The sequence below is a fragment of the Corvus cornix genome, chromosome Z (genome assembly GCF_000738735.6).
Source record: "Corvus cornix cornix isolate S_Up_H32 chromosome Z, ASM73873v5, whole genome shotgun sequence".
Classification (NCBI taxonomy): domain Eukaryota; kingdom Metazoa; phylum Chordata; class Aves; order Passeriformes; family Corvidae; genus Corvus; species Corvus cornix.
This window is the reverse complement of record NC_046357.1, coordinates 58,796,782-58,819,338: the sequence shown is the minus strand read 5'-3', so window position 1 is coordinate 58,819,338 and position 22,557 is coordinate 58,796,782. Positions and strand designations below refer to the sequence as shown.

The following is a 22,557-nucleotide window of genomic DNA, read 5'->3' as shown; positions in this document are numbered from 1 at the left end:
GATACTCACAGACGTTGATGAGGTCCCCTCTCAGCCATCTCTGCTCAAAGCTGAACAGGCCCAACTGTCTCAGACTCTCCTGATAAGGGAGATGCTCCACAGTCCCCTAATCATCCTTCTAGCCTTCTGCTGGACCAGCTCCAGCAACTCCATGTCTCTCTTGTGCTGAGGAGCCCAGAACTGGACACAGCACTGCAGATGTGCCTCACCAGGGCTGAGTACAGGGGCAGCATCACCTCCCTCCACCTGCTGGCAGTGCTCTTCCTAATGCACCCCAGGACACCACTGGCCTTCTTGGCCACCAGCACACACTGCTGGCTCATGGACAGCTTCTTGTCCACCAGGACCCCCAGGTCCTTCTCCACAGAGTTGCTTCCCAGCAGATCAGACCCCAGCCTGTGCTGGTGCCTGGGGTTGTTCCTTCCCCAGTGCAGGATCCTGCATTTGCCTTTGTTGGAGTTCAGACAGTTCTTCTCTGCCCATCTCTCTACCCTGTCGAGGCCCTTCTGAAGGGCTGCACGGCCCTCTGGGGTATTGGCCCCTGCTCCCAGCTCTGTGTCATCAATGAACTTGCTGAGGAGGCATCTGCCCCTTCGTCCAAGTCACTGATGGAGAAGTTCAACAATACTAGGCCCAGTACTGAATCTTGTGACACAGTAGTGACAGGCCTCCAGCCTTGGGTCACAACTCTGGGATCTGCCCTTCAGACAGTTCTCAGTCCGCCCCACTGTCCACTCGTCCAGGCCACACTTCCTAGTTTGTCTATAGGATGTTGTGGAAGACAGTGTTGAAAGCCTTGCTGAAGTCCAGGTAGACAGTATGCACTGCTCTTCCCTCATCCATCCAGGTAGTTGTCCCATCATAGAAGTCAATCAGATTGTCTAAGAATGATTTCCCTTTGCTGAACCCATGCTGACTTCTCTGATTGCGTTCTTGTTCTCCATGTTGATAGAGATGGTATCCAGAAGGAGGCACTCCATCACCTTTCCAGGGATTGGGGTGAGGCCTGACTGGCTAGTAGTTCCCTGGGTCCTTCTTACCCTTTTTGAAGACATTCTTAATGAGAATAATCTTAGAAAGTACAGCGGCACTATTTGTGATTTTTTAAAATTAAGTAGGTTAAACAGATAAATTTTCGAAGAATCTTTTCTGTGCATCATGTCTCATTTATGAAATTGTAGATGCTCTATTGTAATGTATTTCAGAACATACAGACTCTGGTTATGTTGCTTCAGGTGAGCAAATAGTGGGGCAATAGGTAGAATGTTTAACTTTTTTTTTTATTTCTGATCCTAGCTGATTATAAAAAATGCAGCAATAACATAATGTTACATCAATTTACTTAATTAAATAGAAAATATTAATTTAATAATCTATATATGTAAAAATTATTTTTTAATGTGTTTCTTGGTATGAGTTGTCAGAGTTCCAAAGTAGTTCTATATCAGGTTGGTGTATGGAGTCCTATTATACTTAATGAGTTGAATAAACTTGGTGTCATATCATCTCTCTGAACTTAAATATCCTCAAAATGTACTTTTAGGCAGCTGCAGTGAGAACAAAGAAACTGGAAGAAAGCATTGAAGCAGAGAGAGCAGCTCATTTAGCATCCAATTTTGCTTCAGAGATTATCCAGGTAAACTTTTTGTTAAATATTTCATAGAAGTTTACAGTAAAACAGTTGAGGAAGTTGTGAAGGTACAATGCTCCAAAAACTGTGAAGAACACTTGCTCCAGGGAAAACCCTGAACAGATTTATTGCAATAAGTGTCAAAATCATAAAAAATAATATATAAAAGGACAGAATAGAAGAATATCTGCTTTTCAGGGAACTTTAAAGTTATTAGAATAAATAATAGAATAAGATGTCACATTTGTAAGTTTGAGAATTGCCACTAGCATTTGAAGTGTGAGGGTAAAGGAAATGTTTCACAGTAGTTAAACACTACACTACTGTTTAAATATCCTGCCCTGTATCTTCTGAATGGCCACTTAGAGCAATTTGGAGATACGGTGTATACATCCGACTTCTCTAGGAGTGAGAGTGTAATGCATCCTGAAACTGCAGTTTCAAACATAATTTCTCAGAGTACATTTCATCTTCAAAGTTATGATACTTGCAGTTACCAGTAAAGATTGATAATATGAATAATAGTGTTGGACTCAGTAAAATAATTATGGTTTATTAAAAAAAAAAGTTTGAAAAAATTAAATGGTGATTGCTTAGTAATATCACATTAGTTAACAAACTTACTGGACTTTCGAAAAACTAAGCAAAAAAGAAGGGAATTTGGTATCTTTTTTTTCCTATTTTCCGAGTAACAAAAATAAGCATTGCCATTCTTCAATTCTTATTTTCTTGATCTTCTGTATGTGCAGGCACTTAAATTTTAAAAGTGATAATTAAACTAGTAGAAAATATTTAGTTTGCCTAATTTCCTCTCTGTTGCTGCAACATACAAAGGAACTGAGAGGATAACATTCCTTAAACTTAGACACTTACGTTTTTTTGGTGAATAACTGATAAAGTCTTTTTCCTTGTTTACATACATGTATAAGCTAGAAGTGTGCTTTGTTCTGAGAGGAAGTGTAGTCTTTATTGTTAGTCCCACACTTCATGAGTCTATTTAAAAACTAGAATTTCCCTGGAAAGCTTCAGTATTAATAAGAACTGAAAATGTTCAGACACCTCTAGACACCTCCAAAGGAGAAGGTAATTTTCATCATCATATCTATTTGTCTCTGTTTTGAACCTCATGTATTCTTATATTTTTATATGTGTTCAATGTTATTTACATGTATATGCTTCTATATCGAATTAATAGAATATACTCTACTGTAAAGCAGAACAGACCACAGAACAGCACTGAAGATCATGTTAGTGTTTCCTAACTTGCTTTAATTGCTTTTTATCACTTGGTGTAGTTAAGAGTTCAAGAACTTGAAGAAGCTGTGCATGTGGAAAAGGACAGACGAGAAGAAGCTCTTTCAGATTTAGAAATGATCAAGAAAGAGTTCCAAGGGTTAGAAAGTGCATATGAGAGAGAAAAACACAATGCCCAAAAGAACTTGGAAAAACTCAATGTGTAAGTTTCCCTTTAAATTAATTGTAAAATGGCAGTAGACAGCTTGATTACCACTTATAGTTTACATTTATATAGTTTTCAGTCAGTATGAAACAACTAAATCTGATGCTATTTCCCAAACCAACCTGAAGTTCAGAACCTGGTGTTACATTAATAATAGGTCCATATCAGTAACCATATGGGTGGGTAAAGAAAATAGCTGATCTGTAACTGATTATTTGCCAAAGCAAAAATGTTGGAAAAGATAGTTATGACAGGGTCCTGTTTCCTGTGTGCTTGGGAGGAGTGTAGGAAAGCACACATGGCAGGGTTCCAACAGATTTTTTTCTTCTGTATAGACTTACATTTTTATGAAAATATTATTTTCCACTTTAACGAGCTAGATCAATCTTTAAGACTCCTGTTGAGAAGTTGTGTATCATTTGTAGTGGTGAATCTTCATTTTCAGCTTTTGAATGATTGTGGAAAGTGTTAACTAGCTAACGAAAATAGAAGAAGGGACGATGTGTACGAGAGCAGATGAAATTACCTGGGATTCCTTTCCTGCTCCGCACAATCTGCTGTGTCCGTGGTAACAGATGTTTTTTGGAAGAAAGGTTTTGCTATATTCCCTGGGCAGAGATAGGATACACTGCACCGAGTCTTCTTCCTTGGCTGAATGAAGTTTATATTGGGGTGAGAAAATGTCAGGAAGAAGAATGGTATTGCAAGGCAGAGAACTGAGGAGTAGGTGAAATAAATGATAGTAGTTCATGAAATTTAGGGAAAGAGGGAGTTTAAGGAGACATAAAGTAGGTGGCACACTTGGGGTGTGGGGAGAGACTCAAGGTAGTAGAATGGGTTGGAAAAGACAGAGTTTGCATCTATCAGTCTAGGATTATGGGGGTCTGTACATAAAAGTATTTGTGGTGACTTGCTTGTACAAGCAGTAGAGGGGAAAAAAGAGACTGGTTTCCCTACAAAAAAGGAATTTTGTGGCCTGAGTGTTCCTATATTCATGCTTACAGAGATGTTTTTAGTAATATAGTTGAAACGTGTGCTGTATTATAAACATCTTAGCACTCTTTGTTAAAAAAAACATCAAGAGAGGTCTGAATGGGCGTTTAGATAAACCAGAGTCACATTAAAAAGTGAAAACCTTTTTCTCAAAGAAAAAGATACAACTTTTATGATAAAAATTTGTGAAATACAGTATGATAGTAATCTGAAGTAATTCTTCGGGGAGACTGCAGTCTTCAAGCTGTGAAACTGTTTAAGTGTATAAGTAAGATTCTCTACAGTTCTAAAACAGCATCCGTTAATTAAACTGTAATCTCATCCTGCCTGGTTGTTTTTACTTTGAGCATGGGTTCTCTGGCAGCAAATACATGACATTAAACTGATACCAAGTTCTTTGCCTTTCCTTGAACTGGAGAAGGCCTCCACCACTGATTTGACATTTTATTCCATTTTTATTGTTTTGTTTTTAAAAAGTTCCTTTGTGTTCAAACCAGCCTTTTCTTGAGGAATGGCTGTTTGATCAGTAGTTTTGTGTAACAGTCTACTTTGTACTGTCTGAGATTTTCTTGTATGTAACTTTTTATTCTTACAGAGCATATGAACTGTGGTTCTTTCTTTGTTTTCATTTTGGTTTGGTTTTCTTAGTTTTTAATTTGGTGTAGTGGGTTTTTTCTTTTCCCTTGGGTAGGTTCCCATATTTGAGTGGTCCAGAAAATATGGAAAAATTCATGTTACGAAAGTTTTCTTGAACTAGTGTTCTTCCAGTGTTTGTTCTTGAATCATTTTTTCACTTGTCCCAAGACCTAATATTCAAAGTTTGTCTTTGTATTTGTCTTGGTTTGAAAGACAGATGTCTGCTAAGGAAGGCAGGAGCTTCCTTTGGAATGGCAGATGTGACCCCCTTCCCTCCGAGTTATTATAATTTTGAAATCAAGGGGCTTTTAGACAAAGATGTGGGAAATAGGAATAACAGTTCTTTACTATTATATATCTAAATGTGTATAACCAATCAAACAAACACCAATAACTATGGCAGTAACAGCAAACAAACACAAACCCAGTCCCAGCCTTCTCGGCTGTCAGGCCCTTTCCCCTCGGGTGCAGTTCCGCTCGCAGCCGGCAGGGGCGCTGGCGGCTCCCGGTGAGCAGGGCAGGTGCGATGGTTCCCCCGCGGCTGCAGGGGGCGCTCCGGAGCGAGCTCGGGGAGCACGCGGCACCGGTGCCCTGGGATCCCGGGAAGGGATGGGACAAAAGCTTCACAAACCCCTGGGCAGCCGATCCCGGTGTCCGGCCGGACCCTCGGGAACAGCAGGCTGGAACGGCAGGCTGGAAGGGTGGGGATGAGCACAAATCCCGGGTGGCAGACGAGATGTATGTAAACGGAGAACCCCCGGAGGTCTGGGCAGGCAGGGCGAGCACGGCTACGACGTAGCGGAGGCTCAAAGCAACGGCGGGGCAGGGCGGCCATGGCCCGGCTCCCAGCGGGGTGGGGAAAGGCCGGCTTGGGATCCCGGGGTTTCTCTGGCAGAAGGAAAAGCAGCCGAAGAAAGCAGCCTCCCTCTCTGTCCAAATGTCGGACTGCCCACACACCCAGGTGAAAGAAAAGAGTAGCCAGCTCTTTTGTTTTTCTTAAAAGCACCCAGCCATTTGTCCCCCTAGCAACACATATGGGGAAAATTCCTTTAACAGAAAAAAAAAGCCAGGAGAGCTCCTAAAACCCCAACAGTATTGAGGTTAGACCGGAAAAATTCATCATCCTCAGTGAAATATGGGGCTTTTTTTTTTTTTTTTTGACTAATGCTTGTTAAGCTGTAGTAGTTTTCAGTCTAGAAAAAACTGTCCTGTCTTGTCAACATGGCTGCCATAACACGGCTTTCTGTAATCAGGCAGGGAGCTGTTAGTATGAATATGTTCTGGGAATCAATAAATGATAATAGTGATGCCATGAAGATTTTTGCCTTTTATACCCGTTATACCTTTTTACAACTTCTGTATTCCTAGTGCTTTTTCCCTACATTCTTGGACTTGTTTGTCAAGCTAGGAGACTAAACATCTTAGAAGCCTCGTAGCTAGGGATCAGTGTGCCCCAGACCCCAAGGTCCTCTCCAGAACACATTCTGTAAACCAAGATAGAGCCATCCAGGGGAAGGTTCCTTGGGGAAGGGGGCTCACTTGAGCCTCTCATTGGGGAATCTTTGATAGATATGCTAATTAGTAAAACCTATAATGTTATACCCAATGTTGGGGGGGGACAGACACAGAGATAGACTCAGCGGGGTGCATCTCGATGCATATGACCTGGACGTGTACACCTAAGGATCCTTAAAATAAATACCAAGGTAAAATCCCTTTTCCCCTTCTAACCGTGTATGACTCTTGATTTTAAGACCAGGGAAGGCATCAATAGAGATAAATTATTAGCTAACTAGCAGCATTTCTAATGGTAAATTAAACACCTGTTTAGATATTTTCCAAACCATTAGAATTTTACAAGTTTTACCACAAGATCTGTTTATAAAACTTTAGATTAGTAAATTTAGTTAAAAAGGTGAACATCTTTAAGTAGTAGCTTTCCAGCTAAGTCTCTGAGAAACTCTTAAAGATATTTTTCTGTATTAAATTATTTGAACCAACATAAGGATAATGGTTAGATATTGAATTGTATTGTGCGTTCAATAGTTTTGCTCCTTGTGAGAATCTTTTGTCTAGATGTATGAAGATATTTCTTTGAGAATTGAAGGGGTGTGTGTCTAGGATATTTTTGATCCACAAAAGTTACATCTTTGAAAAATGGAAATAACTCCTAAATGAAAATGTTACTCTCAAAAAAGAAAAATAAAGAGATTTTTTTAGAGAATATTTTTCTTTGTTTGGAATTACTGCAGAAAATACCTGAATAAGTATATTTTTTGTACTTAAGACTATGGAATACAGTTTTTACAGATATGGTACCATTTGCCTTAGGAATTTCAATATTAGTGCTTACAGAGAAGTAAATACTTGTGTTACTAAAATGCAGGATGAACCTTAAAAAGCCTTCACTTTTTGCTCTAAACAGGACAATTATGTTCAGTATTTCTTTTTCAGGAAAGCAATTTGCCCTATCCTAGAGGTTTTTTTGGTATAAAACAGAATTTATGCCTACTTGAGGCATCTGTTCTCTGTGTTAATTGAATAGGAGAATAAATATTGTCTAATATCCAAACACTACTTTGCACTGCTTGCAATCATGTGTTGATTCAGGCAATTACTCCTAGCAGCTTCTGCCAGCTGAGTTTTTTGAAAGCAAATCGTCTTCTGTGATTTCAGGGAATGCAAACCTGTCCATGAAAGTTAAGACAGTTAAAACACAGTTAAAACAGTTGGTGGTTTTGTTAAGAGATCTTGAAGAAACATGAGCAGCCTATCCTCACAATTTTGTTAGTTGAGACACCTAAACTTCCAGACCTCTATAAAGATAGGTAGTGAAGGTCAAGCTTTTTCTGAGGTGGACATCAATCTACTCAGTTCCCTTGAGGTAATTACATGGTATGGGCAGGTACTGCCTCATCTGTTTCCTGTGCCCTTTTTATTCTTTGAAGCATACAAGTGTCAGTAACATTGGTGAATATCAGTGATTGCTTTCACTGGACCCCTTCTGAGAGAATACAAGAGCCTTTGATCTACTTACCTTTGAAGGGTCTGGTCCTTGGACTTCAGACAATGTCAGGATCTTGGCTTTTTCTTTTAAGACATAGTTTGGCATCCAAACAAATTTTCTCTTTTTCTGGAGGAGTTGCATGAGTTTGTCTTTAAGCCTTAGTCAAATGAAAGTCTTACAGACTTTTATTTGTTGTGCTAGAACACTTGTATGTCTCTTTAGCTGGACTTGATGTAAGTAAATAATGCCAAAGTTGGAAACTATATAATGCTGTAAGAATTTATTTTCTCAGAAAAAAAGGTAGTTGTAATAACTGAAACCAAGCAAACAGGCTTTTCTGGGCTGCATAATTTTTTATTTTCTTAGAAAAAATATAGTTGTAATAACCAAAACCAAGCTAACAGGCTTTTCTGGGTTGCATAATTTATTAATTAGCTCTGAACCCAATAGCACTATGTAAATTGGAAGCAATGTGGGATTTGGGTCTCTGTGTGAATTTACTTTTCTTGAAGAGTGAGAACATGACATAGAATAATTTGGAACTGCTTTTGCTGTGTTTCTGAAAGCTGTGAGAGTAGAAGCTACTTTGGGGGACTGAAACTGGCAAGTTTTGAAGAATAAGAAGTAAAACATCTACAGCTACAGCAGAGAATCAGCCAGGCTGATGCAGAAGCACATAGGTATTTGGAGGACTGATGTGGTCCTTCAGCTATTGATATTGATTCAAAAGCTTCAAAGCTGGAAGAACTTTGAGCTGTTTGCAGTACTTTCAGTTCTAGGGAGACAGGAGTGATAGGAGAAGATACAAAGAGATGAGCGACACCTGGATGTTTCTACTGCTGAGAGCTACATCAAATAATAGTTCAGGTTGAAAGGAATTGCAGGAGATCTATAGTCCAACCTGCTGCTCAAACCAAGATCAGCTATGACATCAGGCTTTTCAGGGTTTTATCCAGCTGGGCCTTGAAAATGTGGAGAATGGAGATGGCTCCTCTCTGGGAACCTGTTCCATAAAGCTGGAAAACATTTCTCCTTGTTTGAACCTCTTTGGAGTTCTTGTTCTGTAGCCAAACACTGCTGTGAAGTAATCGAGTGCATTTCCTTGATAACCTCCTTTTAGATACTGGGAGGCTTGTTATACACCATGGAGTTATCTCCTCTTCAGCTTGAACATACCAAGTTGCCTCAGTTCTTACATGTATTTCAGCTGCTAACCGTGGTGGTGACCATTCCCTTTGCCCACTCCAACTTTTTCCTAGGTTATGAGGGATGTGTGTAGTTAAAAGTGGTCATTATCCTAGATGTGTTGTAATGACTGCCAACTAAAAGGTGATTAATCACTTCCCTTGATCTGGCTATGCTGCTATTAATACAGCCCAGGATGGTGTTAGCTATCTCCACTCATATGCCATGCTGTTGGTTTGTGACTGTGTACCATGGTTACTGGGTCCTTTTTGAGCATAGCTTCTATCCAGCCAGTTACAAGCCACATCACTTTAGGATAGTCTTTCTTCCTAAATGCAGGTCTTTGCACATGTCATTGTGGAATCTCAGAAGGTTCATTCTGGCCTGTTCTTTCTCTGTGACTAGAGAATGGCAGCTCTTCTGTTGAGCGTATCAATTGTATTGTGTCGTGATCTACCCACACCCGGTTCACTGTTAGCTGCAGGTCTTGTGAGATTGCACTCTTGGCTTATTCCAGGTGATGGATAAAGCCATTAAACAGATCTAATACAGACCTCTACAGTATTACACCCATTCCAGCTACTACCATCTGGGCTTTACCATCAAACCACTTTTATCAATGTTGTAGTTCACATATCTAGACTTAAGTTGTAACGTAGCTGTAAAAATAGCTCTGTGGGAAAGTGCTAAAACTACTACTCACCCTCCTTTTGTCCACAGCCCTGATCATTTTATCATGGAATTTAACTGGGTTGGTCAGACATGATTAAGCTTTGGTGAATCCTCCCTGAGTATTCCTAATCACCTTTGCCTCTTTCATGAGCCCAAAAAGTTGTTCTAGAAGGATTTGCTTTGTAACCTTCCAGGGCTGAAATGAAGCTCACTGGCTTATAGTTCTTTGGCTTCTCCTTTTGACCTTTTCCAAATATAAGTGCGACATTTGCCTTTCTTCATTTGCTGGGGACTTCCCCCAATTTTTGTGACCTTTTGTGATGATAACAAGCAATGTCACTTTGACATTGGCTAGCTTTGTCAGAACCTTTGAGTGTAGGTGAGCTGGCCTCTTCAACTTCTATGGGTTGAGTTCTCACAGGTTATCTCAAACTCAATCCTCACCTATTCCTTGCAATTGTTCTCCTTTTTGTGTCCTTTTACTGATCATAGAGGCTTGGGAGTAGACCTTGTCAGGGAAGATTGAGGAAAAAAAGGCGGTGAGTATGGTGACCTTCTCTCTCTGCTGTTGATAAAATAGCTGTTTTGTGTCGAAGTCTGTTCATGTTTTCTTTCCTACCATGATAGTGGTAAAATCCCTTCTACTTGTCTTTGTCATCTTTTGCAAATGCTAATTGCCTTTCCTGAGGCACCTCCTTTCCATCCCTATATACTTAGGCAATCCTTCAAAATTTTCCCATGGATTCCTGTCCCTCTCTGTGTCTCCTATATGCTGTTGACTGGCCTTGTGGTTTTCTCATGACCCACCTTTTTATCAATGCCAGGCTTTCTATATATTTGTTTTCTTGAATACCAGGAGGACTGATGTAGTATAAGAATTGCTTGAAATTTTGAATTATGTGCTGTTGAAATCATGCCATTCTGAGTAGAATTGTCATGGTTTAGGAATGGTATTCCCCAATTTAGTGTTCCTACAGAAACACTCCAAACTGTGTGCTGCTCGATCATTCCCCCCCTCCTCTTCTTCCTCCTTCTATGATGGGCTGGAGAAGAGAATTGGAGTAACAAAAAGTAAAGATCATGGGTTGAGATAAGGGCAGTTTACTGGACACAACAATGAAATAAGACGACAGACTGTAACAGCAACAATACTAATGCCAAGGTGTACAAGAAAAAAAAAGCCATTGATTCACCTGTGATTGCTCCCTGTGGAAACCCCCAACCATACCCAGTCCCTCTGCCATGCTACCCACAAGGGAGCCCTTCCCCTGTCCCCAGAAAAAGACATGAGGTGGTATAGAATAACCTCCAGGTCCTAGCCATGCCCACTCCTGGCTACTGCAAAAATGAACCCTATTCTGGCCAGAACCAGGGTAAGAATATAGTCAGGTACGGGGAAACTTCAGGAGCAAGTTTTGTACTTGAAATCAGTATTGATGATGCAAGATGTGATGTCTTTCTGAAGAGAACTAATGTGTTAATTAAAATACGATGACTTTTGTTTATTACATGTAATCTGGAGCCCATATCCAAATGATCAAATTAATTTATGACCGGAAGTCTAAAACACAAGCCTTGGTAATGGAAAAGAACATAACCATAACTGATAAGTTTTTCTTAGAAGGAATATATAAGTTTCTTCAGTTAAAAAAAAAAACGAGGGGAGCAGCTTCAGAAGTTGTATGATGTGTTAACATGATGTGATACCCATAGATTATCTTTTAAAAATATGTAGAATACTTGACATAAGTATTTTTGATAAAAGTGTTCTAATGTTGAAACTTTCCAGATTGGAAAGAGAGTGTTTCTCCTCAAACAATCAAATGAAAGAAGTGATTGAGGAAAAGAAGAAGGTAATTATAGACCTCTCTGCAAGACTAGGAAATGCTGAAAAAAGCTGCAGAGAATTACAGATGGAACTTGCAATGGTAAGACAAACAGCCTATGGCACTCGTTGTTTAGGTTTTTTTAAACATCCTGTGAACATAATCTGCATTTGCTGTGCCAAGATGTGGAATAAATCTGACTTTGTGTTACTTCGATTTTTTATTTATATTACTTTTTTTTGTGAAATGAGTAAATATAGCTAAGATACTGGAGAAGCGAATTCAAAAATGCATTTTTAGTGATACAGCTAGTATTTAACTGAGGAGTTATTTGCAGAAAACAATTGTTTCAAAAGTATGGCTATGAGTCAAGAGTAACCAGCCTCTGCATTCCTAATGAAGAACACAATTTGTAGATACGGATTATGATTTTGTGTGACGAATGTTGTACCTTCCTACACAAGCTGTTTTTTTCTCAGGTTTGATTAGTTACCATTGTAGGCTTGCTTATTTCTGTTTCAAATAATGTTTTTTTTTTAGTGCAAGCATTTGACTGCAAAAATTTTTGAAAATGTCTTATTTGAAGGTGACAAAGTTTTTAGTTGATTGCGTTTTTATGTTTTGCTTGGTCTGCATTTGTCATATTGGATATATTTTACAGAATTACCTCATGAAATCTTTTTCCTTTTATATTAGGAGTTGGTGCCTTCCACTGTCTCTACCCACCACAACTTTGAATAACAATTTTGCTATCCTCTTCAATAGCAGGACGGTCAAAGCAAAAAGCTTAGGATATCTTCATTAATGACATAAATGAAGGGATAGGAGTGCACCCTCAGCAAATTTGTAGGTGACACCAAGCTGAGTGGTGCAGTTGACACATCTGAAGGATAGAATGCCATCCAGAAAGACCTGGACAAGCTTGAGAAGTGGGCCCGTGAAAATCTCAGGATGTTTACCAAGACCAAGTGCAAGGTGCTGCACCTGGGTCAGGGCAGCCCCCGGTGTCAACACAGGCTGGGGGATGAACAATTGGAGAGCAGCCCTGCCAAGAAGGACTTGGGAGTGCTGGGGAATGAGAGGCTGGATGTGACTCTCCTGAAAGAAAGAAAGCCAAACATGTCCTGGGCTGCATCCAAAGCAGTGCAGGCAGCAGGGCCAGGGAGGGGATTCTGCCCCTCTGCTCTGCTCTGGTGAGACCCCACCTGCAGTGCTGCATCCAGCTCTGGGGTCCCCAGCACAGGGGGGACATAGACCTGTTGGAGAGAGTCCAGAGGAGGCCACCAAGTAATCACAGGGATGGAGCAGCTCTGCTATGAGGAAAGGCTGAGAGACTTGAGTTTGTTCAGCCTGGAGAAGAGAAGGCTTTAGGGTGGCCTAATTGTGACGTTCCAGTACCTGAAAGGAGCTTACAGGAAAAATGAATAGAGTCTTTTCAGAAGGGCATGTAGTAACATGACAAGGGGAATTGCTCCAAACTGAAGGTTTACATCAGATAGTAGGAAAAAATTCTTTATTGTGAGAGTGGTGAGGCACTTAAACAGGTTGTTCTCATAACAGAAGTTGTGGATGCCCTATTCTTGGAAGAGTTCAAGGCTGGGTTGGATGAGACTCTGAGCACTAGGTCTAGCACTAGGTGTCCCTGTTTGCAGCAGGATCATTAGAACTAGATGAACTTTAAGGTTCCTTCCAAACCAATCTATTCTATAATTCTATGATCTAGAAAACCCTATCTTTCTTCATTGTGTAGTAGCATTTATAGTATTTCTATACTTAGCCAATTTTTTTTTCTAAACTTGTGAATTTCTCTTCTTCCTTTCTCTTGGACCTATGAGTGTAGGAGATGACCCACATTCAGGGAAGTAGCTCTTCACTGCTACTGACAGGCATTGTGCTATTCAGTATATAGGAGTAGAGATCTGCATCAGAGAGTCTTCAGATTTGTTGGTGTCTACTCTTCAGCTGATGGAGTTATTCCATACATTGTCTTAGTGTTATCCACTTCCCAGGTAGATGGGTAATTAATAAATTGAGGAAAAATAAAATTAAAAAAGCCTTCTTCTTTTGGGAGGACACAGCTTCTTCAATGCAAGGATTAAAGTATTAAAAGACATTTGCTGCCTTAGTCAACCTGAAAAAATCATTTTATCAGGCACAAAAAGAATACAAAGAAAAATTCCTTAGTAAAATGTATGTTATATGTGATGAGAATTCAGGACAAAATTCTATTCATGCTAAGGTTTTTTGGTAATGGCAACAGTATTAAATGGTGTACTCAATATAAACATTGTGTTACTGAAATGTAAAAGCAAATAGATTGCCCGACTTGAAAGAACTGTCTTATTCAGATAGCAGGTTGTTGTAATTGTTTTACTTTACTGGAATGATTTCAAGCCACAAGATTGTCTTGAACAGGTAATAAAAATAACTCATTTTCTGAGGAGCTGTATTAGAGGTCCCCCATGGGATTAGATTTTTATCACCTTGGATGGCTTTGTATTTTTCCTGAAGACTTTCGTATTTGTTTGGGAAGCAGGAGTGCCTGTGTGTGGTCTTGTTTACTCAGTACAGACAGCTTTTTTGTTATTTTTCTTCCCAAAATCAAAAAGCAGAAGACTATAGCAGAAACTAAGTATAAATCGCATTCAGTATACTGTTACTAGGCTTCCCTTTACCTATACTAAAATTGTGTGAAACTGCCAGTGCATTCTCTTCCCTTTATTTCCCCCTCCCGCTTTCTTGATCTGTTAATTACTTTCTTATATTTTGTACTATTATTAGACACCCTGAATATGTCTTTTCCACTTCAGTCTGGTAATCTTAAATTGGTTTCTCACGGTACTCTTAACATACAAGTTAATGTTTCTGTTTGTAAAATATTTGATAGGATACCAAAAGCTCATTATTTTGAAACTTTGTATGAAAAAGTGCTTTTTTTTCCCTTAATGGATCAGTTGACTGTCAAGTTAAGTAGTTATTCTGCTTGTAATTTTAAATATCACCATGTGGCAGAAGTGTGCCAGAAACTTGCATGGATCGAATGTGGTAGGATCTGTTACTATCAAACAAAACTGCTTATGAATGCTCAGCATGAGAAGGCTCTCAATATTTACATTATGTTTATTTGAATAAATTGGTCTCAAGCTTGTCTTATTTCTAGCTAGGGTTTCTAGAAATTTTTAGTTTCAAGGATACGAATTTAGAAGAATGGCCATTGTGATTTAACTTGGTTTAAAATGAAACAGCCCCAGCTGTATTCCTGCCTCGTGGAAAGAATAAGAGGTGTCTTTAGGAGTTTTAAGTTACTTGGAATATTTGCATTTCTAGTACCTAGTTGTGGATGATCTTAGTATGGGACAAACAGGAGATGTTAAACCTTTATTTTATGAGAAATGCATATTGAAATTTGGAGAACTTGGCAGTTCACCGGAATGCATGTTAGGAAAGTGAAATAATTTAAATACTGTACTTTAGTATAAATTCCTTTAATTTGGAAGACATTTCCAGCCCTTTTTATAGATTCTATCAGAACTAGCATAATTTGTCTATAAACTGTGTAGTAGATTACACACAGCCTGTCTTTCTCCCCGTGGCATGTAAATCTTTCTCTTACAGCCATGCCTGCAGTCATGTTCTGTTTGCATCTCAGCTGTCCATAAAAGCCTTGTAGGTTATTGTACACTGAATGTCAGAACAGAAGTGTTTGAGAATCTAGTTCCAAGATGTACACATTAACAATTGTTCTTTAATAGAAGTGGCCTAGGTATTGACTGAACAGACAATGAAGCACCCTGAGGATTATAATTCTGTTCTACAAATTCTGTTGAGTAGAAACTGGTACACAATAGCAAAGATGTAAATGTCATCTATGCAATTTAATGTGGACAATTTCTTTCAGTTAAAAAAAAAATCGCAATCCTAATACACACTCTTCGTTAATTTTGTGCTAACGATTGTTAAGTGTTGTTTTACCCTGACTCTTTTTTTTCTTGCCTTAATATAGGTAGGAGTGTTTCTTCCCAGATGCTACTTCTATTTATGTCCTAATTTAAGAAAACTAGTCAGTCTGAAGCATATGCTTAAATGATCTTCTGCAAACAAACCAATTTTGTAATTTATTCGGGATGTGCAGCGGTCACTCAAGCTGTGTTGTCCTGGTGTTCAAAGACAAGAATCTAGAATTTAAAGCTGCAGTTCTCAAAAAATTTTCTGACTTGGAAAAAAAATAAACCCTAAAACCCAAAGAGATATTTCATAACATTCTCTCCCACAAAACGTTGTTACAAATCTGTGTTTGTGGGACAAGAATAGTTCCAATAAAATTTGAGCATTTTGTAAGACTGAGATACTAAATTTCTTGAGTGATTGTATTTAATTTACATGTGGCCAGATCCTTCTGTATATTTTTTGAATATTCCAGCCGATATAAGAAAATAAAAGAAGTCTTCAATAGTTTGATAACTTGAGCAAAAATAAGTAGTAGCCCAAGGAGAGAGTTTGGTGGTGAGGGTGTTGGTTTTGTTTTGGTTTGGTTTTTTTACTACAATTTATGCCTGGTTGCTGAAAAATTTGTGCCACTTTCCTGCTTTACAGAGCATCACTTGAGTAAAGTCCGTGTTTTGTGAACTGTGGAGCAGTCTTTTGTATTACTGTAAATGCTTTGATTTGCTGCCCCCAAGGTCATGCCTGGTAAATGTTCGGATACTTTTGTAAAGAATTTACATGACCACTTTGATACAGGAGTATCTGAACATGCTGCTCTTTGGTGGCCATGTGGATAGTTGTGGATTTGGCTCTTACTCTGCCATCACCAGCTGGGATTTGTACTTCAGACTGTGTGGGTGAATTAATCCATGTGCAAGAGAGCCCCCCAGGAACCCCTTGTAACTGTAAACAAAGTAGAGAAAGTTCCTCAGGAGTAATGGCAGTTCATTGTACAACTGGACCCCAGCTCCCTGCATACTGCTGCAGTGGTTTGTTAAGGTAAGGCCTCAAAGTCCTGCCCACATGTTTATTTTTAAAAGATTATTGAACTTGAGATACAGATGCACATTTGCAGTATCAGGTTCTGTGGGCTGTCCTGGAACTCTGCGTAAAATTTACATTTATTTTAGCAAACCATGGCTTTTGGAAAATGCTGAAAAAACAATGAGACATAATTTCTGTATGGAACAGGAACAAAAATCAAATACTGGTAGTTAAGGAAAATACGTCTACAACCAAGGTAGTAGGAAATTGTCCAGATAAATAAAAGTATCCTTCTGGAAGATTAACACAAGTCTGACAGTGAGTGGAATAATTTTATAAGCAGTTGGTTTTCTGAATAGTCCAGGTTATCCTTACAGATACAGATACAAGGTGTTTGGAAAAAAGATTTTCTCCTCATTGGGGTCTACAGTATTTTTAATGAAAAATGCTTGGCTTCTCTTTAATTTCTTTGAAAGGACAATTGTGTTTTGAAATTGGTGATTAAATAAATATGTTGCTAAGCACATTTTCTACTAAAAGGTTTTTGTCCTCAAGAGTTGTTGTATGATAATAGGACCCTTTTTTAAGGATATGAAGTTTGTTTCAAGGAAGCATTGTACATGCTAAAATTCAACATATATTCTGGGTTCAGAAGGTATGATTTTTCTCCCATGTTATCAGGTTTTTAGCCTTCAGTTTGAAATATATTGTGAAGATGAGAATTGTCTTTGGGAAGTATAGGAAACACTTCTAGTATATTTTGAGAATTTTAAGTTCTCAAGTGTTCATGGAAATGCCACTAATCTCAGGGACCTGGAATTCTCAAAGGCGGATTCTGCCAGTGAAGACTGAGGTGAAAAAAGCAATGAGAAGGCTTTTTCTCTGTCCTAGTCACCAGATCACTGCCTCATCAGTAATGGGCCCACATTTTGCCTAGTCCTCTTTTTGCAAGTGATGTACTTCAGAAAGCTTTTTCTGTTTCTCTTCACATCCCATGCCTGATTCAACTTTAGGTGGATTTTGGCATTCCTAAACATATCCCTCTAGGCTTGAACAATGTCTCTGTATTTTTCCAAGTTTACTATGTTTGAACAACCTTCCTTATGCTTCCTATTAATAGTTGAATTTAGTCAGGAGTTCCCTGCATACCTATACAGGCCTCCTGCCTTTGGCTTTCAAGGTTGTTTTCAAGGATCACTATCTAGGTCAAGAATGGTCCATGCTGGCGTACAGGAAGTCAAGCAAAGTCAGCAGAAGACTTACTTTACAAATATTCTTCCACCTGTTTCTGCTAATGTGGTCTGTGAAGGAAACTCTCTTATATAAAGGCTTTAGTAATTTTGTCACCTGATTTCCCTTTTGAAATAACCTAGGAAACGCTTACACCTGTACTTTTCCAGCAGTTCTATGGGAATGGCATCCCCTAACAAACGTGTTGATGGATGGAGTTGTTGAGAAGGATTGTAATCACATCTCCTGGAATAGTTGTATCTGGCAGCTGCAATTGATTGTGTTTGACTCTATACTCGTGCACTCCATTTTCCTTTTCAAAGTGAAGTATTATGCATACTCCCTGTATTTTTTCAGATTGAAGAAAACTAAGGAGAAAATAGCTACTGTTATAAACTATCAAGTGGGTGCTTGTGGAGGAGATGGAGCTATGCTCCCCTTATATCTGTGCATTACAAGTATAAGAGAAAACAGGAAAGTTATAATTACCTGTAAGGAGAAAACAAAAACCTTCACTATGAGGCTTGTGAGATATTGGAGCAGGCTGCCTGGAGGGTTTGCTGAAACACCATCTTTGAGGATACTCAAAACTTGACTGAACAAGGTTCAGAGCAGCCTAACCTGACTTTGAGCATACCATGCTCTGAGTGGGGAGTGGGATCAGATGACCTCCACAGGTCCTGTCAGCTTAAATTGAGTCATGATTTTATGACTGTATACATTCTTATTAGATACCTGTCAGTGAGACATAAGAAATCAGATCAATAATAGATCCTTCTGGTCTCTTAACCTGTGCCTGGATTTTCAGCAGTGTAATTTACAGTGTTTTTTTCTTCAGTTTCTGATAATGGGGACAGTGATTGAAAATGGAAGTTAGAAAGATACTAAATATTTTGCAGTTCAAGTGTAGAGAGACTGGCTAGTCTAAGTAATTTCCTTTTGATCTGTATTACTGTTGAAAAAGGATTAAAATTGACTTAGGAAGTGTAGATACAGTTAGCAAGTAAAGCACAGAAAAGTGGTGAAGGCTGAGTAGACTGGAGCACACTGACTAAATTATGGTAAATAAACTAAACAAAATGGAAAAATTGGATGAGAAGATTGAAAAAAATTCTCACATTTGACTTTTCCATAGGAAAGACTTTTCCATAGGTTTGTCTGGGAAGATTTAGTCTGACCTTCTCTGTGCTGGAGTATTTTATGTAAAAAGAGCATTTATTTTATTATGATGTTTTCATATTGTTGTATTTTCTTATTTTTAATTTGTGAGGTCTTGGAGATGATGTAAGTACCTGAGAGTAAATTAGTTTAATGTGCTTGCATCCCATAAAATATTTTTACTGGATCTCAGCATTTACAAGCTCTATTTATATAGATAATTTTATGGAGTAGGAATTAAACCTTGGCTATTTTTCAATATATAGAAGTGACTTGGAAATTCTTTATGAAGTGTAGTACAAACTCTCACACAAGGAAAAGTGTGTAAATGCTACAGGGGACCTAACACTGAAATACACATATGAATAATATATTAGTTGATATACAGTACATATAATTAAAATTGAAAGAGTAAAGCAAATTTATAAAATATTTAAACTGAATAGTGAAGAACACTGCAGAGAATTAAACGCATTTCTTGGGTTTTTTTATCCTGACAGTTATATGCTACCAGTATGTAGCAGTTTTCCTGGGGAGGATGTTTCCCACACATGAGAAATTGCCTGGGTTCTTTGACATGCAGTGAAGCATAACTAAAGCAACAGTTTCTGGATGTGATAAAAAACAGTAGAATTTTGCTCAATAAAAAAGGTTAACTTTCCATTACCAAGTAGAAATGGGAATTACCCAAACAGGTATTAGAATTTAGAATGGAAATAAATTGAGCAGTTGAAAGTCATGAGACATGTTTGACCATAACCTTTGTCATAAGAAAAATGTGAAGTTATTTAAATCTAGTTTCCTCTTGAATTGGGGTGGGGGGTAGGGATGGTTGGTTTTTGTTTATTTTTGCTGCTTTTGGGTTTTCTAAATTGCTGAGGTATATTACTTTTTGTCAGTCAGCAGCTAAAATCATACATTTCCTTGAGACATCAAAACTACATATACCCAGAAGGTCTTGTCTGGAATTATTGGATGCATGTCTTTGAAAACTGCAAGTTATAATATCAGATATAAATTGAAGGAATGATTTGGTATAGTCTTTCTATTGTAGTGATTTAAAAAATCTGCTGTAGTTCTTTTCTGGCCTCAAAAAATTTGGTGTCTAGATTTGAACAATAGACTGCACTTAGTGGATAGCTTTCTTTAAGAAAATTCAGTGATGGGGGCTGAAGAACTGTGTAGCTTTATGTTCCATGCATAAGGATGAGTTTTTGGTATTGAAGAAATCCCTATCTAGCATGGAAGATATTAACAATTGAAGTAGGCAGGTTTGCAATGAGAATAGGTGTGGGATTTGACTGAGTGCCAAATCATGGATTTCTAGCCTGTCTGCCAGTAGTTTGGTGTCTTTCTGAATGCCCTTGTAGGGTATAACAATAGATTTCACTGCTTGCATAGATGGACAGAATTTAATGTCCATTAAGGTACTTCTAAAGCAGAAGATTATGAAGACTAAGTTTTTGTACAACCATCTTTTGTTTTTCTTTTGAAGTCCTTTAGTTTTATGTTGTGTGTTACAGGGTTCTGTATTACTTACTTGTTATGTCATGTTAGATCTCTTGGCTCAAGAAAAGACATACAAAGAAATATAAGAGAAATTTAAAGAGGAATAAGTATATCATTGTGATGTGTACTTCTTCTGTTTACTTATTTTAATGTGTTCTCTCCCTGCCCCCTCTTGTCTTGTCTGTTCCTCCTGTCAAATAAAGGCCAAGAAACACCAGGTCTTTCTAACAGAGACGTATGAAAACAACATGAGAGAGCTGGAGTTACTCTTGGACAGCTTTGCTATGTCAGGCCAGCGGACAGCAGGTTAGTTGAAGGTATAAAATGACAGATGCATCTGTCAATGTTCCAAAGTCACTACATTGTGGGAATTCTGCAGATGCCTCTTGCATTCCCTCTTCTCAACATGCTTTGATTTGATGACATGATAAGAGCAGTTCTCACAGCAGTCAAATGGCCTTGCTAGCTGAGAAAGGGTGACGGATTGTGGACCTGCTGTTGTCAGCCCAGAGCTTGATTTACAAATGCTGGGGTGTATATGATCGGTCAGAAAAGGGCTCACTTGCTGTGCTCTAAATCCAACTGAGAAAAAAGTCCTTACAGTATACCTGCAAAGGGAACAGATGTTTTGCCTGAACTGAGCCAAATTCTGAGGCAACCTTCAGCAACTTAAAGGTCATATATTCAAAAAGGTTGTGTAGGACACATGATGCAACACAATACTTTTTACAGTTGATTGTGGACCAGTACTATGTTACATTCATTTAATCTCATACAGAACAAATATTTCTCTGTTTTCATTAAAATTAATTGTAAGTCCCTGGTTGTCACTCTGCTACCTGGCTTTACATATAATTTTTGTATCAGACTCAACAAACTGCTGCCTGGTTAGACATTTGATATAGTGGCTAATGTAAACAAGATGAACTTTAACATCAAGCTAGTGATTTATTTTAAAGCTGAAAATTGAACACTTTTAAAAATCTTCATTTAAAACTGTAATTCCTGTTAGAAAAATTATATACTAGACATAAAATGCTTCAAATTTACAGTGAAAGTAAACTGGAAGAAAACAAGTAAAATGTGGCTTACAGAGCAAATGGGTTTATTTTATGTATATTGTGCTATGTTTTTGCATTTTTTAGCAACGACAGACATAAATGTTTTGTTAAAAACACTATTAAATGAAGACACATATTTTTGTGTTGTCACAAAATGACTTTTTTTAGGGCCTGCTGCTGTTAAATTTCAGTAAGGAAACAACTTCTTGGGATTTCTCTTGTCATTAAAAGGCAAGCCTTGATTCTGTGTTGTATTGATTTCCTTGCATAGGCTATATGATTTTTTTGTTTTGGAGGTGGTATCAGTTTTATTCAATAATTATAAATGTAATTTCAATGATAGTACCTGTAGGTTTACAGTTGAAAATCTCTTTAAGACTGTATGTTTCCCACAGTTTTGCAAAGTTCCACGTGCTCAGAGAGACTTAAGAAACTCCTAGGGGAGCTGGATGCTGCTGCCAAAGTGCAGTTTCCAAAGCAGCAATTGTCTTTTGGATTGTAAACCTTGCTGAGAACAGCTTTCACTTGTTTCTATATTAGAAATTCAATAACAGTACCTTCAGTATTAATTTGCTTTGTTAGAAGTAAACTTTAAAAAAATTAATTTAAAGTGATCTTTTTTTTTCAAGCTTTAGCATCTCTGAAGAGGCTCTTGAGGCAGATAGTAAAATTTAGTTTTGCAGTGGATTGACTGAGTCTTCACAGCTAATATTAAAATAGACATCGACTAAGACATTTGTTCTACATATTTGCTATGCTTCTAAGTTGGAAACTTAATTTTTAATGCTTTTGCATTATTATATTATTCCTCTGGTGTACTTACAAATTTTTGTATCTAATAGTATTTATTAAAATTTAAAAAAAATGGTTATTATATTTGAAATGGGAATGCCTAGGTGCCAATAAAAGTTAAAATCTTAAACAAATCTTTGTAGTCTAATTACTAGATGAGGGGCTACATGAGCCGCAGCTGACCAGGCAGTCTTCTTGTTGTGGTCAACTTTGAACTCAAGGGATTAGGAGATCTACTTAAAAATCTGTCATTATTAAGATCCAACACTAAAGATCCAGCCCCTTAATTCAAGTGCCAGTTAGACTGAGATTTTTAGGCTATATAGTAAAGAGAAGATAAAACTATATTTTTAAGATCATGTCATAGGCTGACACTGGGCTGATGCCAGGCACCCGTGAAAGCTGCTCACTCACTCCTCTCTGCAGCTGGA

The 22,557-nt window shown here is 38.2% G+C and overlaps 1 protein-coding gene across 2 annotated transcripts in view; it reads left to right on the top strand.

Moving 5' to 3' along the window:
* CCDC171 (coiled-coil domain containing 171) overlaps nucleotides 1-22,557 on the top strand; it is a 158,950-nt gene that overhangs the window by 28,009 nt on the left and 108,384 nt on the right. For both annotated transcript variants that reach the window (XM_010392976.3, XM_010392975.4), the window contains exons 7-10: nucleotides 1,544-1,636; nucleotides 2,926-3,086; nucleotides 11,372-11,510; nucleotides 20,477-20,579. In XM_010392976.3, coding sequence (XP_010391278.2) covers nucleotides 1,544-1,636; nucleotides 2,926-3,086; nucleotides 11,372-11,510; nucleotides 20,477-20,579 — 496 coding nt within the window. The remainder of the gene's footprint in view (nucleotides 1-1,543; nucleotides 1,637-2,925; nucleotides 3,087-11,371; nucleotides 11,511-20,476; nucleotides 20,580-22,557) is intronic.